Source organism: Oncorhynchus tshawytscha, linkage group LG11 (assembly GCF_018296145.1).
Source record: "Oncorhynchus tshawytscha isolate Ot180627B linkage group LG11, Otsh_v2.0, whole genome shotgun sequence".
Lineage (NCBI taxonomy): Eukaryota > Metazoa > Chordata > Actinopteri > Salmoniformes > Salmonidae > Oncorhynchus > Oncorhynchus tshawytscha.
This window is the reverse complement of record NC_056439.1, coordinates 6,017,875-6,036,571: the sequence shown is the minus strand read 5'-3', so window position 1 is coordinate 6,036,571 and position 18,697 is coordinate 6,017,875. Positions and strand designations below refer to the sequence as shown.

At 43.6% G+C, this 18,697-nt stretch overlaps 2 protein-coding genes across 2 annotated transcripts; both read left to right on the top strand.

The window, feature by feature from the left end:
• Window positions 1-677: 677 nt before the first annotated feature.
• On the top strand, window positions 678-11,579 carry LOC112261319 (zinc finger protein 182-like). The gene is made up of 3 exons (XM_024436589.2): window positions 678-3,344; window positions 9,236-9,363; window positions 9,571-11,579. The coding sequence occupies exons 1-3, from the start codon at window positions 3,056-3,058 to the stop codon at window positions 10,762-10,764; spliced, it is 1,611 nt and encodes a 536-aa protein (XP_024292357.2). The 5' UTR covers window positions 678-3,055; the 3' UTR covers window positions 10,765-11,579.
• A 2,941-nt stretch (window positions 11,580-14,520) lies between these two features.
• On the top strand, window positions 14,521-16,922 carry LOC112262383 (zinc finger and SCAN domain-containing protein 21-like). The gene is made up of 3 exons (XM_024438044.2): window positions 14,521-14,573; window positions 14,834-14,945; window positions 15,144-16,922. The coding sequence occupies exons 2-3, from the start codon at window positions 14,843-14,845 to the stop codon at window positions 15,998-16,000; spliced, it is 960 nt and encodes a 319-aa protein (XP_024293812.2). The 5' UTR covers window positions 14,521-14,573; window positions 14,834-14,842; the 3' UTR covers window positions 16,001-16,922.
• Window positions 16,923-18,697: the final 1,775 nt, after the last annotated feature.

Here is an 18,697-nt window from a genome sequence, read left to right as displayed (position 1 = left end):
CTGAAGTGGCTGGTCACAAACCCGGGCCCCGGAAAAGGACACTGTATCAGGAGCTGTCACTCTTCCTACCTGAGTCGGAACCGGCACTGTGCTGCTAGGGACAGAGACTCCACCACACAGATCACCACCAGTGGACAGGGGGACTGAACACCCTCAGTCCTGGTGGTCATCAGAGAGAGAGAGGCTCCAGTCAGGGATCCAGTCTGCAGCCCAGACCCTTCTCTTTACAGTCTCAGTACAGTGATGATGCAGGGCCTGGGGCTGATAGAGATGGACCCTCCTATGATAAAAACACCACAGTATCCATGATGAACAGAGCAGGTCACCCTGGGCTTCAGCCTTCACAGAGAGTGGTGGGAGACTCCCCTGGTGGTAGTCTATCAGGAAGTCTGTCTTCTCCTTCAGAGTCTCATCTAATGCCTTGTGACTGGGTTCATAGAAGGGCCTGGACCTAGATCTAGCCTTCCTCAATTGAGGTACCTCATGATTACCCCACAAATACAGACAGTGCCAGGATGGGCTTTCAACACAAGAGGTACAGTGCATTCGTAAAGTATTCAGATCCCTTCCCATTTTCAACATTTTATGTTGCATCCTTATTCTAAAATGGATACAATTTAAAATTGCACTTATCAATCCACACACAATACCTCATATTGTCAAAGTGAAAACAGGGTTTTACACATTTTTACACATTTATAAAAAAACACGTACCTTATTTACATAGGTATGTATCCATTTTCGTATAAGGCTATAACGTAACAAAATGTGGAAAAAGTTAAGGGGTCTGAATACTTTCCGAATGCAGTGTACCTAGCCTATAACACAGCTCACAATCCCAACAACACCCAAACAAGAGGTCTAACGGTCAAGGAGGGAGCTCAAAGACTAATGCGTTCGTAACCAATTTTGAGGTGGTGTTTTGTCACGCACCGCACAGGTGCAGTGAAATGATTTTGTTTTATAGGGTCAGCCATAGTAGTATGGCGCCCCCTGGATCAAATTAGGGTTAAGTGCCTTGCTTAAGGGCACATCAACAGATTTTTCACCTTGTCGTCTCTGGTATTCGAGCCAATCTTTCGATTACTGCCCATCGCTCAAATCGCAAGGCTACCCGCCGCTCTTACCAGTTGTGAAGTCGTTAATACGAGTTGGATACATTCACGTGCTTTGAACTCATTGAAAAACACTCATTGGCTAATGAACAACAATCTGCATCAACCATAAACAAAAAGTACAGCTAGACAATTGTCAAAAGACAATTGAATATTTACCTTATTGAGGTGATGTAGATGGAATAAAGTCATTCTATTCTTTTCTACTCTATTCTTGCTAACGCACTGTTCTTTCTAAAGTAGTCTGCTCGTTAGAAAGAATAGAGTATAAAATAATAGAATGACTTTATTCCATCTACATCAGTTAAGTATTAAGTAAATATTTCAAAAGATACTGATCATAGATTAGAAGTGTTTTGTAATAAGCAGTACTGTATTTCAAAGAACAGCGTGCATACATTTTTAATTTAACCACACCGTTTTGAGTTTCAATCAATAAGATCTGTTCTCTACAGTGTAATTGTAAGTAGAGGTGCAACCATGAACAGTAATAATATGGAGTGGCTTGTATGCATGGATGCCAAGGGAAGCTAGGCTTCCTCCAAAAAATTACCAAGAAACTAAGAAAAATACAAACAAAACAATATTTTGTCTCTCTGTGTTCCATACATTTCCTTCAATTCGCAAGAGGCTGAATGTATCTCACCAGGATAAAGCATCCAAGGGAACAAAATCGTGCCCCTCTGTCTCTGTATGTGTAGCCCATCTATGCTGTCTAGTCAAAAAGCGCCTGACATTGTTGCCACCATAGCATTGAAGCAAGGGAAGGGCACCAACAAACAAAAAAAGTCTCAAGGGAAGTCAGTGTCGATTTGGCTTCAGATCAATCACATCACATTACAAGCCAAACATCATTGACAGAACTTGAATTGTTGCATCCTTTCGGTAACTGGCCCAACACTAACCACTAGGCTACCTGCTGCCCCGAAATGTGGAGGCTTTGTGGTTTACGAGGAGTAGTTGAAGCATGCCGTGTACTGGATGGGGGAAAGAAGAAAGCCTGTCGGTATTATTGATGTTTGACAAAGAGTATCTCCCTTCACATGTGAAGATGGGATATGTTATGTCTGCGGTGAGAGCTTCTGTATCCAAGCCGCTGTTTTGCCAGAATTGCAAAAGGTATGGACATATATCAAGTGTGTGCCGAAGGAATGTTGAAGAATCTGAGGGTGGACGATGTTGTAATTGTGATGGCAACCACGTTCCCAATTCCCCGGAGTGCCCGGTCAGGGTAAACGAGTATGAAGTGGCAAGGGTCAGGGCTATACAGCAGGTCATCTACACAGTGACACGTGAAGTAGTTGAATGAGAGCGGAGCTGAAGGCACGGCGGTGGATGCTCCGGAGACCGAGTGTTGTTCAACAGTTGAGGGGAACTGATATGCTGATTGTGAAGGTGGATTTTAGGGTGTTTATCTCATATATGATTAATTGTACTGCATAAACAAACAGAGTCAAAGAAACGAGCTGAAATGTTTTGGAGTTTCCAGGACTTCACTGCCGATACATTGCAAAAAATACTGTCCTAAAATGCTCTTCCTTCTCAGGCCCCAGATCCCGAATGAAGGAGTAAATTGAGTTTTGTTCTTGTTTATTTGATTTAGTTAATTACTTGGGCTGATATACATCCAAAACAGTAGGTGGCAGCATGGACCTATAGCATTTATTTTCGGACCACCATAATATCAAAGAAGACAGTAGGTGGCTGCAATACACCAATAGGTGTAGTCGGCCATAAAACTTTAAAGAAGAAGAACGGAAGTGAACAGTGACCAGAAACAAGCGTTTATATTGATGTTATTTAGACGTTTATTAACACCCTGGAACTAAAACGGTGACACTTTTAACTGCACAGAATCGCATAATTACCCCAGGCAGTTTTTAATTCGCGTTGATCACGGGGCTTTGTATAGATGCTAGCTGGCTGCTGGTTAGCTAAAAATGGCTAACGTTAACTGTATGGTTTTTCACACACAAATAGCCTCCATCATGGAGGTGCTAGCGAATGCAGCCGTGGCAGAGATCTGTAAAGTCGTAGACGACGACTATGCAGTGTTTCGTTTGGAAATAACTCAAAGCAAGAAAGAAAGCAGGGGATTGCGGAGGAAACTACAGCTACTGGAACTGAAGGTGGCACGGGAGCGCGCAGAGAGAATAATGCGAGAGCGCGTCCTCGCCAGTCGTCCCAGTAGTGTCAAGATCCTCGACCGATACAAAGGAATGACAAGAGGTACATTTAGCAGAAGGCGGAGCCTGCGGTGGCTGTCGCCATTCATATATAGCCTAGTCCAACCGGCCTTTTACATTGTTTGTCATCTTACGTCCGAATTTAATGTATTCCGTTAGCAACAAACTTGGCCCCTATGGACCGGCTGGTACATAAAACATCCTCCATTCAGGCTGCAAAGGCTTCAGTTTCTTCCTTAACTTGATTTAATGGCTCGTCAGTGGGGAAAACACGGACAAAATGTGCGTGCTGGTCATATAAAAAAATCCACCACCATTTTCGGACAACTTTCGGGTGTTGCACACCAAGTGAGTCTGTCTACTCCTGGCAACATCAGGAAGTAGCATTAGCCACCCTAGAATGGTAGTGATATATATACACTGCTCAAAAACCTAAAGGGAACACTAAAATAACACATCCTAGATCTGAATGAATGAAATATTATTAATATTATTAAATACTTTTTTATTATTAAATACTTTTTTCTTTACATAGTTGAATGTGCTGACAACAAAATCACACAAATTATCAATGGAAATCAAATGTATCAACCCATGGAGGTCTGGATTTGGAGTCACACTCAAAATTAAAGTGGAAAACCACACTACAGGCTGATCCAACTTTGATGTAATGTCCTTAAAACAAGTCAAAATGAGGCTCAGTAGTGTGTGTGGCCTCCACGTCCCTGTATGACCTCCCTACAACGCCTGGGCATGCTCCTGATGAGGTGGCGGATGGTCTCCTGAGGGATCTTCTCCCAGACCTGGACTAAAGCATCCGCCAACTCCTGGACAGTCTGTGGTGCAACGTGGCGTTGGTGGATGGAGCGAGACATGATGTCCCAGATGTGCTCAACTGGATTCAGGTCTGGGGAACGGGCGGGCCAGTCCATAGCATCAATGCCTTCCTCTTGCAGGAACTGCTGACACACTCCAGCCACATGAGGTCTAGCATTGTCTTGCATTAGGAGAAACCCAGGGCCAACCGCACCAGCATATGGTCTCACAAGGGGTCTGAGGATCTCATCTCGGTACCTAATGGCAGTCGGGCTACCTCTGACGTGCACATGGAGGGCTGTGCGGCCCCCCCAAAGAAATGCCACCCCACACCATGACTGATCCACCGCCAAACCGGTCATGCTGGAGGATGTTGCAGGCAGCAGAACGTTCTCCACGGCGTCTCCAGACTCTGTCACGTCTGTCACATGTGCTCAGTGTGAACCTGCTTTCATCTGTGAAGAGCACAGGGCGCCAGTGGCGAATTTGCCAATCTTGGTGTTCTCTGGCAAATGAAAAACGTCCTGCACGGTGTTGGGCTGTAAGCACAACCCCCACCTGTGGACGTCGGGCCCTCATACCACCCTCATGGAGTCTGTTTCTGACCATTTGAGCAGACACATGCACATTTGTGGCCTGCTGGAGGTCATTTTGCAGGGCTCTGGCAGTGCTCCTCCTGCTCCTCCTTGCACAAAGGCGGAGGTAGCGGTCCTGCTGCTGGGTTGTTGCCCTCCTACGGCCTCCTCCACGTCTCCTGATGTACTGGCCTGTCTCCTGGTAGTGCCTCCATGCTCTGGACACTACGCTGACAGACACGGCAAACCTTCTTGCCACAGCTCGCATTGATGTGCCATCCTGGATGAGCTGCACTACCTGAGCCACTTGTGTGGGTTGTAGACTCCGTCTCATGCTACCACTAGAGTGAAAGCACCGCCAGCATTCAAAAGTGACCAAAACATCAGCCAGGAAGCATAGGAACTGAGAAGTGGTCTGTGGTCACCACCTGCAGAACCACTCCTTTATTGGGGGTGTCTTGCTAATTGCCTATAATTTCCACCTGTTGTCTATTCCATTTGCACAACAGCATGTGAAATTTATTGTCAATCACTGTTGCTTCCTAAGTGGACAGTTTGATTTCACAGAAGTGTGATTGACTTGGAGTTACATTGTGTTGTTTAAGTGTTCCCTTTATTTTTTTGAGCAGTATGTTTATATATATATATATATATATATATATATATATTTTACTATTATTCAGACAGTTCTGCCTCCCTAGGCGAGACAAATCTTCCCCTCCCCCAATAGGTTTGGCCTTGTTAGTAGGCTATATAATCAGTTCAATGTCAATAACAGCGTAATATTTTCGATCTGATTACATTGATAAAATCACCAATGCTCTGTACCTTCTGCCACCCTAGGTGAGACAAAAATAATTACATCTTAGACATCCGTATGAATCTAAGCATGGCACTTTCAAAAATTACTTTTCCACCCAGACAGAGGTTCTATTGATGCAGAAAACTGTAAGCTTCAACTGCTGGCTACTCGTCTATGGTATAACCCAACAACAGAAGTGCTTCCCTAAAAGCTGCCTAAGTTTAAACAAACATATTCTCTTTTCAGAAAGAAAAAAGCTCAATTAATAAGGACAGAATAGCAAAGTCACATTTTTAAATCTTCTTGAATATTATAGGCTGCAGTTTAGCTTCAGATTGTCATAGAGTGGAATCAATATATCCACATATGCGTCGGTCAACTCTTTCGCTGACATTTTTTAGCTTGTTTCTACCATAAGGCATCAGAGTTGAGCACTGTTATTGAACTCTTGATATAATCTGGATACGTTTTGTATTTATTTCAAAATATAAAGCAAACAATAGATAGCCTTTGTTAACGAAAAGGGCATATGTGATACCCTCACTCAATTCGAGCCCTGGTTTTAGTCAAACACACCAAGCCCTTCCCAGACAGAGGTATTTAATCAGTGCATGCGACAGTATTGGGAGTATTTGGCTATACCGACATCTATGGATAGGATCATTGTGTCTGTCAAACAGGTAGGCTTACAACTTATTTTTTGGGAGATGAAGAAATAGGCTCCAATTATATGTCATTCTATGTTTATGCCCATACATTTTTTTGGAGGTCCCTCACCAGGCAGAAGAGAATTTGACTTTAAACCCTGCATCGGAGAGTTGCAATGTTGCAATCTACTACCTATAGTAGGAAACTGAGTTTCTTATTAATTGTATTTATCTGTTATTTTACCAGTTAAGTTGGCTGAGAACACATTCTCATTTGCAGCAACGACCTGGGGAATAGTTACAGGGGAGAGGAGGGGGATGAATGAGCCAATTGTAAACGGGGGATTATTAGGTGACCGTGATGGTTTGATGGCCAGATTGGGAATTTAGCCAGGTCACCGGGGTTAACACCCCTACTCTTACGATAAGTGCCATGGGATCTTTAATGACCGCAGAGAGTCAGGACACCTGTTTAACGTCCCAGGCGAAAGACGGCACCCTACACAGGGCAGTGTCCCAGATCACTGCCGTCAGGCACTGGGATATTTTTTTAGACCAGAGGAAAGAGTGCCTCCTACTGGCCCTCCAACACCACTTCCAGCAGCATCTGGTCTTCCATCCAGGGACTGACCAGGACCAACCCGGCTTAGCTTCAGAAGCAAGCCAGCAGTGGTATGCAGGGTGGTATGCTGCTGGAAAATAGTAATCCACCTGTTATAACACATGGCACCACACCATAATTGTTACAATTACAATAAAAAAAGTGTAACATATTTAACATATATTTTAATATTCCTGTAGAACTGTAAAACAGTAAGTGCATTTGAGCTTTGGAAACAAGTGCTTTCATAAATGCATGACGGGCCTCGTTTCGCTGGAGCAGTGTAAAATAAGCTTTGTCAATGACCAAATCGAATTTTATTGTTCAACCTCAGTTTCAGCATTTATTTATTTCGTCTCCGCGTAGAGTGGCCTCTTTCCTCTGCTGTGGTGCTGCATTGCAGTCCGCTATGTTTTCTCTCGGTAGCTGTCCATGGGCCTCAAATCATCTGAGTTTGCCTGGACACCAGCCTCCAGCTCCTTCCACCTCTAGAAACTATCTAGGTGGTCATGCGAGCTGAGGAGGTGTCATTGATTCTTCCAGTCCCTGATTCCATCCCTGACCAGCTCAGATTTGCACTTGTGTGAATAAAGTTTGCAGCAAAAACAGAAGGCTGCATTCATTCTGCTTGGAATAGACAAGCCATGGTCTCTACACTCTCTCCCTGTTCGCCATCCTCCTATTGTAGTGGGCCACCGAAAACTTTCGTTGCCCTTCATTTCTTGGGAAATTCCCCTCCTCCTCCTGATGTGGCCCAGCCTGCACTAACATATCCCGTAAAGATCCATTCATATATTTTGGCCACTCACTGGGATCTTTTCTATTTATTTTGTCTGGCAGTCGGATTTATCAGCAGCATCACCACTCTCATCCGGGACGGGTAGCGACAAATCTGAATCCGGGTCCAAGATAGTAGGGTCTCCGCCGGCATTGTTTGGAGGTGTGGCTGGGCCTGCTGTTCTTGTCCAGCCAGAGAGCTGTCATCATTGGTGGAAGTGTATGGCTCGGACTCCTCCGGTTTGCGGTCTTCGCTGCAAGAATCAGCAAACAGGGGCTCGTCGTTCTCGGCGAATGAATGGGCTGTCCTCATAGGCTTGTCATTCTTCACACCAGCTGATGGACATTGCTGCACGTTTATCAATTTAACCAGCTAATTTCTGTGGTTTAGAGATTGTGCCTCTCATCTCATTTTTAAATTTGTTTTTAAATATTCGCTTCCTGATAGTTGTCTCTTAGACATGGTGCAAATTGTTTCAAATCTCTATAGATTACTTTTAGCTAAAATTATATCCACTAGTGGTAGCTAGCTAACGTTAACAGGCTAGATTAGGCTACTGCCTTAATCACGAATCGTCTTCGTCACACACAAACATAAAATAAAATAATATACGGATGCCTTTGCAGCCTGAATAGAGGCTGCTTTATGTACGAGTCGGTCCACCGGGGACAGGAGTGTATTACAGGCTGGCATTGCTGAACGATTAGCGCTATGCATCATGTGGGTTGAACGCTTTAACACAGAATAATACAATTAATAAAATACCCACGACGGTAGTTGACTGCCTATACTGCTTATCACTTATTGACCATTTATTCACTTTACTTGAATAACATGTTTTATTTGATTACTTTATTTCATTCCAAGTCATCATCTAACCTCTATAGAGCTGCTGTCTATGCTGTATGACAAAATCAATTTGAGTAGTTCTTCAAAGTAAATAAGTCATACTTTGACTACTGAGTACCAACTGTCAATCACTTAGATCATGTATTTTCAGGATAGCGAAGCAACTGCTTTCTAGCCCCCTCGATTGCGCGTTCTCGCTTCTCTCAAAAGGTTCTTCGTGGTCAATTCGTCACCTGAAGTGACAGTACAGCATTTACTGCGATGCATTGTCTGCCCGAAATCAGGGCTTTCTTACCTCTTGCGCTTAGCAGAGCAGAGCTATTGTTCATACAGGACATACCGCCCCCACCTTCTGTCAACCAAACATGTCAATGCAGAGCTATATGGAGCCCTCCGCAATGCAATATGGAGCTTGCTTTGGCCTTAGCATGCGTCCGAAGCCGCCGCAAATGCGTCAGAACTTCCGACATTTACAGATCAAGCATAAATTGTCTTTCAGTTTCCATGCCTGCTCCGCAGATGTTGGTCAATTAGTTGTTTAGAAACCGAAAAACAACTGACATTTGGGTTAATCACTCAGCACTACCGGCTGGGCTGACGGTGTCACCTACAGGTAATACACATCAGGAAGAATTATGCCCTCCATGGGTCCAATTAAAATCCCATGGTAGTGTGAAATGCACTCAAAAGCAACATGGGAAATGTTTTCTTTCTTTCTGGCATTCTATGAGAACTCCCTGTGTTCTGCCACCAAATTACACCCTGCGCCCTCATGTGGCAATGTTTGCAAACACAGACAAGGGTCTATACTGTTGAGCAGACAGTAGCTAACCTACCAATTTCTTTTCCCCCAATCACTTTCTCAGGTGAAGGACATCTACCTGGAGGCCACAAGAGCTTTGTGAAGCCAGTGGGTCACAATACATGGAGAGATGACCAACCAATCACTGTTGATGAGGGGAGTGGAACCTCAACCCATCACGTTATCGTAGAGGTTAGTCTAATAGTGCTGCATTAAAAATGTGTTACTTTGTAAATCAAATGTGGCCCATTTATTTCAGAAAGGCTCCCCTCAGCTATTCACTTGTTTACATGTACATCCTTATTTATCTGCCATAGGGGAGCTTGTGAGACTTCCCTACGACATTGTTATACGATTCAACTCATTTACCGGTAATAACCTCCACTCTTCTTGTGTCAGTCTGCAGATACAGAGGCTGTAGCTCCTGGGGTCAAACTGGAGAGGTCTAAAGGAGAGCAGTACCCACGGCATAGTGATGACATTGAGACTGGACTGGCTGGAGTGCCCCCTGTAGCCACGAAGGACCCCACAACCGCCTCAGTGCGGCCCAGAACTCAACACAGCATCACGGAGGTCAGTGGACTCCTGAACACCGTCCTCAAGACAGAGACAGATACCAACACTTTAACTGTAACACGCAGGCTGTTACACACAGGATCTGACCACAGATCAGACCCAGAGAGGCTGGGGCCACTGGGCTGTCCTCCTGCTTCTAGCTCAGAGTGTTTACCGGTATTTCGCCAGAGGACAGTTCATTCCTGTAGGGATGGTGACGCGTTAGACACCGGAGGTGATGATCTGTCTTGTTCTTATGCTACAGAGATGGACCCTGGCAACATATCCTTGGGTTTAGAAACACAGACTGATCAGTCTAGAGAGGATTGGAACCAGTGCAGTAGTAGTTTATACTCTGAAGGGTGCCTAGATAAGAAAGGGGAGTGTATAGTGGTAGATGAGGTGACTGTGAAAGTGGAGGGCGACGCTCCTCCCACATGGAATGCAGATAGTCACCTAGGAGACGGACACTCACAGGGCAGAGATTTCTTAGATTATAGGAAAAGCTTAGAGACAAATCCAAATGTTGTTACTCACTCCCCTTTACACGCACTCGGGGATAGCGACCCAGTGTCCACGTCGATGGGGCCTTCCAATTCACACAGCCGCGTCCTTTTCGATCAGGTATTGAACTCAAACGACAGGGTTAGAGCCCAGGCTCAGGGAGGGGGAGCCACATCAGGCAATAGCAAAGAGAAACAGTTCCTCTGCATGTTCTGTAACAAAGGCTTCAGCTGCCTCCAGAAGGTGGAGATCCACCAGAGGATCCACACAGGGGAGAAACCATTTAGTTGTACCCAGTGTCATATGCGCTTCACCCAGGCTGGCCACCTGAAGAGACACCAGATGGTCCACACAGGAGAAAAACCCTACAGCTGTACCCAGTGTCACATGCGTTTCGCCCAGGCTGGTGACCTGAAAAGGCACCAGAGGGGCCACACAGGGGAGAAACCCTACAGCTGCCCCCTGTGTGAGAAGAGCTTCTCAGAGAGGACCTACCTCAGGATACACCAGCAGAAAAAACATTCCACTCAATAGAAACATAGAAAATTACCATTCTACCTGATAGCTTCTGACTTGAGATCAAACCCTTCACTAAAGACAATGATGCATTTTTATTTTTGTCAGTAGAAAAGACCAACAGATGCATTTGGAATAACGAGATTCACAGATTTCAGTGTTGAATATTCCTGGATAGAATAATGCATGCAGACATTGTGTGATATTTAAAGACATATATAAGCCTAAACAGTCTGTTACATGTTGTGTTTGTACTATGTAGGCCAGGGCTGGGCAATTGGCAGAAATTTCTCCACCTAATGTCAAATTGTGTAGAGTTGCAGTAGACTTGCTTTAAAACTGCAACATTATTTCTACGCCCAATGGTAAAATGTGTAGATTTGTAGGAATTTGAATCAAAAGTTTCTCTCTGCTGTCAAGAGGGGGGGGCCTCTAAAAAATTTTGCTCGTGGGGGCGGGGGGGTCCGATTTTTTTCTGGACCCCACTCCCGTCAACGTTGCCCATCTATGGTGTCTCCACCTATGAGTAGCTTGCCAAACATTTCTGAAAGTACATGCACTTTTCATGTGTTCCAACAAATCTCACAAGTATCAGACACAGCAAGCTCCCAGCTACTATCTAGTCAACGTTGCATTGACATTATCCCACCCCTGGTTAGTCACTATTGGCTTAAAAAAGCCAAACTTAACACAATATCTACCAATTCATTTTCAGCAATATTGCCCATCTGTCTGTATGGTGCAGGCATTTGTCTCCCTCTGTGTAGCCAGTTGATGTGATAACTGTCTTTTGAGTTTCCCCAAAACCTTCTCAATTAAATGTTGTGTTTGTATCTATTATTTGCATACTTTGCCATGAAATTAGCAGCAGCATTACAGAACCATCGCAAGACGGCACATTCCTCACTCGCTAGACGCACAATTAAAGGGGAATTAGTTTTTTTGTTTTCTTCCAGACCGACCAAAAAAAGTTCTGATGTGATTTAAGCATTTGATTTCGTTGTTTCTCTATGAGCAATTGTAGTTTTAAGAGTGAAAAACCAGGAAAAATATAACATTACATAATTTGGGGGGGGGGATCTCAGATTTTATAGAGCCCCCTTAGTTTTAACCATGAATTTACCAGTATATTGAGAGAGAACACAACTTTCTCTCATACACTAAGGACCCTGGGAAGCGTTGCAGGGCAGAGAAGAACATGCCAATTTGAAAGCTAGAAAAACAATAGTAGCTTGGAACATTTTAAAAGTAGCTCTTATGCTAGAAAAGGTTGGAAACCGCTGCTGTATGTTCTCAAAACTTCCATTCACTTATTTTTTTCCCCCAACGACACTTTTAATGAGAAAATGAATGCATTTTATCATGTTCATGAAGATATTTATTTTTAATGCCAGTTCTTTTCAGCCAATTTGTATCTTTAATATACAGTTGAAGTCGGACATTTACATACACCTTAGCCAAATACATTTCAACTCAGTTTTTCACAATTCCTGACATTTAATCCAAGTAACAATTCCCTGTCTTAGGTCAGTTAGGATCACCACTTCATTTTAAGAATGTGAAATGTCAGAATAACAGTAGAGAGAATTATTTATTTCAGCTTTAATTTCTTTCATCACATTCCCGGTGGGTCAGAAGTTTACATACACTCAATTAGTATTTGGTAGCATTGCCTTTAAATTGTTTAACTTCGGTCAAATGTTTTGGGTAGCCTTCCACAAGCTTCCCACTATAAGTTGGGTGAATTGTGGCCCATTCCTCCTGACAGACCTGGTGTAACTGAGTCAGGTTTGTAGGACATCCTTGCTCGCACAAGCTTTTTCAGTTCTGCCCACAAATTTTCTATAGGATTGAGGTCAGGGCTTTGTGATGGCCACTCCAATACCTTGACTTTGTTGTTCTTAAGCCATTTTGCCACAACTTTGAAGGTACGCTTGGGGTCATTGTCCCTTTGGAAGACCCATTTGCGACCAAGCTTTAATTTCCTGACTGATGTCTTGATGTTGCTTCAATATATCAACATCATCTATTTTGTTTAGTGCACCAGGCCCTCCTGCAGCAAAGCACCCCCATAACATGATGCTGGCACCCCTGTGCTTCACGGTTGGGATGGTGTTCTTCGGCTTGCAAGCCTCCTCCTTTTTCTTCCAAACATAACGATGGTCATTATGGCCAAACAGTTCTATTTTTGTTTCATCAGACCAGAGGACATTTCTCCAAAAAGTACAATCTTTGTCCCCATGTGCAGTTGCAAACCATAGTCTGGCTTTTTTATGGCGGTTTTGGAGCAGTGGCTTCTTCCTTGCTGAGCGGCCTTTCAGGTTATGTGGATATAGATACTTTTGTACCTGTTTCCTCCAGCATCTTCACAAGGTCCGTTGCTGTTGTTTTGGGATTGATTTGCACTTTTCGCACCGAAGTACGTTCATCTCTAGGAGACAGAACGCGTCTCCTTCCTGAGCGGTATGATGGCTGCATGGTCCCATGTTGTTTATACTTGTGTACTATTGTTTGTACCGATGACCGTGGTACCTTCAGGGGTTTGGAAACTGCTCCCAAGGATGAACCAGACTTGTGGAGGTCTACAATTATTTTTCTGAGGTCTTGGATGATTTCTTTTGATTTTCCCATGATGTCAAGCAAAGAGGCACTGAGTTTGAAGGTAGGCCTTGAAATACATCTACAGGTACATCTCCAATTGACTCAAATTATGTCAATTAGCCTATCAGAGGCTTCTAAAGCCATGACATCATTTTCTGGAATTTTCCAAGCTGTTTAAAGGCACAGCAACTTAGTGTATGTAAACTTCTGACCCATTGGAATTGTGATACAGTGAAATTATAAGTGAAATAATCTGTCTGTAAACAATTGTTGGAAGAATTACTTGTGTCATGCACAAAGTAGATGTCCTAACTGACTTGCCAAAACTAGAGTTTGTTAAGACATTTGTGGAGTGGTTGAACAACGAGTTTTAATGACACCAACTTAAGTGTATGTAAACATCCGACTTCAACTGTATGTGTGGTTTTCATATGGAGTTTTTAAAACTAGTTTCTGTTTAATAAACACAAAATGGGACCTTTCATTCTAAGACTTTCATTGAGATTCTCTTTAATATACATCACATATGATCTCAATCTATTCTGCATAAACCCGACAGCACTTTATAACCAACTTACTAAGTATACCTACACACTAACAAACACCTACTCTACACGTCCAAATAGTTTAGTCAGGTTTGTCTGACTTTTGATAGCTAACATATTTTTACCCACAACATCATATTTATGTCCAACATGATGGGTTTAACAACAATGAAGTTATTCTGTAAATACAGTATAGGACTCAAACATAGTGGGGATGGCTAAACACTCCATCTTGAAAGTGTGTTTATTTTCTGTGTACATACCTGAGGGAGTGTAATTTTATTTGACCTTTATTTAACTTGTTAAGTCAGTTAAGAACATATTCTTATTTTCAATGGTGGCCTAGGAACAGAGGGTTAACTGCCTTGTTCAGGGGCAGAATGACAGATTTGTACCTTGTCAGCTCGGGGATTCGATCTTGCAACCTTCCGCTTACTAGTCCAACACTCTAACCACTAGGCTACCTGCCGTCCCAAGTGTATGTCTTTGTAATCTATATCATACTGTCTCTTCCAGGAGGAGGAGGGTCCAGAGGTGCTGCTGGTGAAGGAGGAGGGGTGTGAGGAGAGTCTGGGGAACCCTGAGGGGACCATGGTCATGGAGGACAACCAGACTACACCTCCTCCTGAACCCACAGAGGAACCAGCTGAGCAGCACAGGACCACACACAGTCTCACTGAGGTGAGCCCACTGTAAACTACTGTCTGAATGGTATTAGGTCAGGGCCTGTATCCACAAAGCTTCTCAGATCAGTTTAGCCTTTTAGATCATCATAAATAACAGCACTCTTACTCAGATTATTTGTAGATATGGGTCCAGGTCTTGATAAATTTAGTCGTAAGTGTGGGACCATGCCTTTTGAATTACTAAAGCATTAAAGAGGGTCAATAAATCAAATCAACTAGCAGTTTGCCTAGTACTAGTACTAACATATCTTACAGTCAGTAGACATGGAGGATGGGAATCTTGATCTGCTGCTGGTCAAAGAGGAGACAATTGAGGAAGAACCAGAGAGCATTGACCTGCTGAATGGACTAAAGATGGGGGAGCAAGGTAAGGGACAAATACATATAGCCTACATACAGTAATATATCATCAATGGGAATAGTGATGCGCCTGGCAATTGTTTTTCTCTTCATTCATAAACTGAAATCAGTAGAACACACATTGCAATGTACAAACATGACCAAGTTATTGACAACAACAAAAAAGCCATGTTTGTAAAGTCTGTTTTCTAACCTCTTCCTGCAGGTGGTTGGTTGGAGGCTAACAGAGGAGACTGGGCAGCCAGCTTGGATTCCCAGACCCCAACAGGTGCAACCAAGGGCCCAAGGGACATCACCACTGAGCAGGTCAGGACCAGAGGCGACATAGTGGAAGTCAGTGGATGGGACAGCGTCCTCAACTCTGGGCTGGGGAACAACACCGTTAACCACAACCAGAAACAGACAACTGAACACAAAACAGCAACCGAACTTAGTCTCCATGACAACAGACTAGCTGAGACCAGGGCGAGGTGTAGATTTGGTCTGCGGGCACGAGGAGGTGTCTGTCTAAGAACAAATCCGGCTAGCGATGCTCCGTCCTGCTCCTATAGTTGTGATTCAGAGAGACTGATGGCGCCTCAGGTTAACCCGCTAACAGGTGCTGCCTTCAGCCTGCCTTCTATAGGATCCATCAACTGGAATATGGACCCTGTGACAACACAGACAGTCCCTGGCCTTAATCCTCCTCACACTCTCCTAATGTTAAACCAGACCTCAGACATTGCCAGTGCCTCAACACTAAATGGCTACAGAAGCCCATTGACAAATGATAGTAGTAGTAATGCTATCAGTAGATCCGGTGGCAAAGAGAAGCGATTCCAGTGTTCGTTCTGTGGGAAAGCCTTCAGTTTCCCCAAACAGGTGGAGATCCACCAGAGGATGCACACAGGGGAGAAGCCATTCGGCTGCCACCTGTGCCAAGCCAGTTTCTCAGACTCGTCCAACCTGAAGAGGCACCAGAGGGTCCACACAGGGGAGAAACCATTCGGCTGCCACCTGTGCCGAGCTAGTTTCTCCCACTCCTCCAGCCTGAAGAGGCACCAGAGAGTCCACACAGGGTAGAAATCCTTCAGCTGCCCCAATGTGAGAAGAGGTTCTCCCACCAGCTGAACATGCACCTGGAGGTCCACAAGGGGAAGAGGTTCTCAGCGAGGAGGTACCTCAGAATACGCATAGTGATATGTTGTACATTTATATTTACATTTTAGTAATTTAGCACACTAGTTAGTTTGAAGGTAAAGTGTTTTATACACAGATCTTTACAGGAAACCTACTGATCGTAACAGTTTGTTGAGGGCTGACAGTTGTCACCCACTTCCCTTGAAAAATAGTTTTCCCTACAGCCAATTCTGTCGAAACAAAAGAATTTGCAAAAAACAATCAGATTTCGACAGAAATATGGCTGAGACGCAAAGAAAATTCAAGGAGAGGGGGTACAAAAATGATCAGATTAATATTGCCATTGAGAAAATCCAAAACAAAACGAGACATGACCTTTTTCAAGGTCAGTCTCGCAAAAAGACGCATTCTTGTGTTCTAACTACCCGCTATTCAAAGTGCTCTGAACAAATTAAGGGAATCGTTCAATCATTGGCACATTCTAAAATCCGATAATAATCTCGGTAATGTGTTTTCGGACCTTCCCTTGGTCGTATTCTCGCGGGGCAGAAATCTCAGAGACCAATTGGTACACTGATTTACCACCCCAAGATATTCCCGAACAATGTCTATTTGTGCCCGTACTGGATGGAAATTACAAGTGTAATGGTTGTGCTCAATGCAATGGCACTTATAAATGTTGATCCTTCAAACACCCAAAAATAGGGAAATAGATCCCAATCAAAGTTGTTATTATGTGCACCACTAAGGCAGTTATTTATCTGATAACTTGTCCTTGCGGTAAAAATTATGTGGGTAAAACAAAGCGCAAATTAAAAATACGTATCTCAGAGCATCGTAGCACCATTAGGTGCAAAAACTCGACTTACCCAGTTGCGGCCCACTTTTTGGAAGCAAACCACTTGATTTAGTCTCTGCGTTATATTGGCATCGAACATGTCACCTTCCCTAGGAGAGGGGGTGATCTTGATCATTTATTGTTAAAACGAGAGGGTTCCTGGATCTTTAATTTAAAGACCCTTCCTCCCTTCGGTCTCAACGCAGACTTTGATCTGAAGCCATTCTTGTGACTATTGTAACTTTTGCCACTGTAATCGTTTGTAAGCTTGTGTAGTCTAAAATGAATCTATGATCGTATGCTATCCATTTGTTTTTGTATGCTGTTCTTTGTCTGCCATTTTAATATGTGAGAATTAACCAATGATAATTAGGCCACACTTGGCCATGATTACAGACACCGGTGTGTCTTTTGACACTATATAAACGAGTCATCCCGCAGTGTATGTGATTATACCCTGATGAAGACAGCTTGGCTGTCGAAACGTTGGATATTAAATGTTTTGCATCTGAGCTCCTAGAGTGTGTGGCTCTCCTTTATTTTCAAGTTTTCTACTCCATTAGCCAGCACCACGCCTATATAGGTGTGCGTTTCTTTTTCTTCTTGAAGGTAAAGTGTTGGCAACGACTGTTGAATAACTTTGCTAAAAGTTTTGAGAATGACACAAATATTAATTTTCACAAAGTCTGCTGCCTCAGTTTGTATGATGGCATGATTTGCACATGCTCCAGAATGTTATGAAGTGATCAGATGAATTGCAATTAATTGCAAAGTCCCTCTTTGCCATGCAAATGAACTGAATCACAAAAAAAACATTTCCACTGCATTTCAGCCCTGCCACAAAAGGACCAGCTAACATCATGTCAGTGATTTTCTCGTTAACACAGGTGTGAGTGTTGATGAGGACACGGCTGGAAATCACTCTGTCATGCTGATTGAGTTCAAATAACAGACTGGAAGCTTCAAAAGGAGGCTGGTGCTTGGAATCATTGTTCTTCCTCTGTCAACTTTTGGAGGATGGCCTGGTGTCAAGAATGGCAGCAAAGAAGCCACTTCTCTCCAGGAAAAACATCAGAGACAGACAGATATTCTGCAAAAGGTACAGGGATTGGACTGCTGAGGACTGGGGTTAAGTCATTTTCTCTGATGAATCCCCTTTCCGATTGTTTGGGGCATCCGGAAAAAAGCTTGTCCGGAGAAGACAAGGTGAGTGCTACCATCAGTCCTGTGTCATGCCAACAGTAAAGCATCCTGAGACCATTCATGTGCAGGGTTGCTTCTCAGCCAAGGGAGTGGGCTCACTCACAATTTTGCCTAAGAACACAGCCATGAATAAAGAATGGTACCAACACATCCTCTGAGAGCTACTTCTCCCAACCATCCAACAGTTTGGTGACGAACAATGCATTTTCCAGCATGATGGAGCACCTTGCCATAAGGCAAAAGTGATAACTAATTGGCTCGGGGAACAAAACATAGATATTTTGGGTCCATGGCCAGGAAACTCCCCAGACCTTAATCCCATTGAGAACTTAAGGTCAATCCTCAAGAGGCTGGTGGACAAACAAAACCCACAAATTCTGACAAACTCCAAGCATTGATTATGCAAGAATGGGCTGCCATCAGTCAAGATGTGGCCCAGAAGTTAATTGACAGCATGCCAGGGCAGATTGCAGAGGTCTTGAAAAAGAAGGGTCAACACTGCAAATATTGACTCTTTGCATCAACTTCATGTAATTGTCAATAAAAGCCTTTGACATTTATGAAATGCTTGTAATTATACTTCAGTATTCCATAGTAAC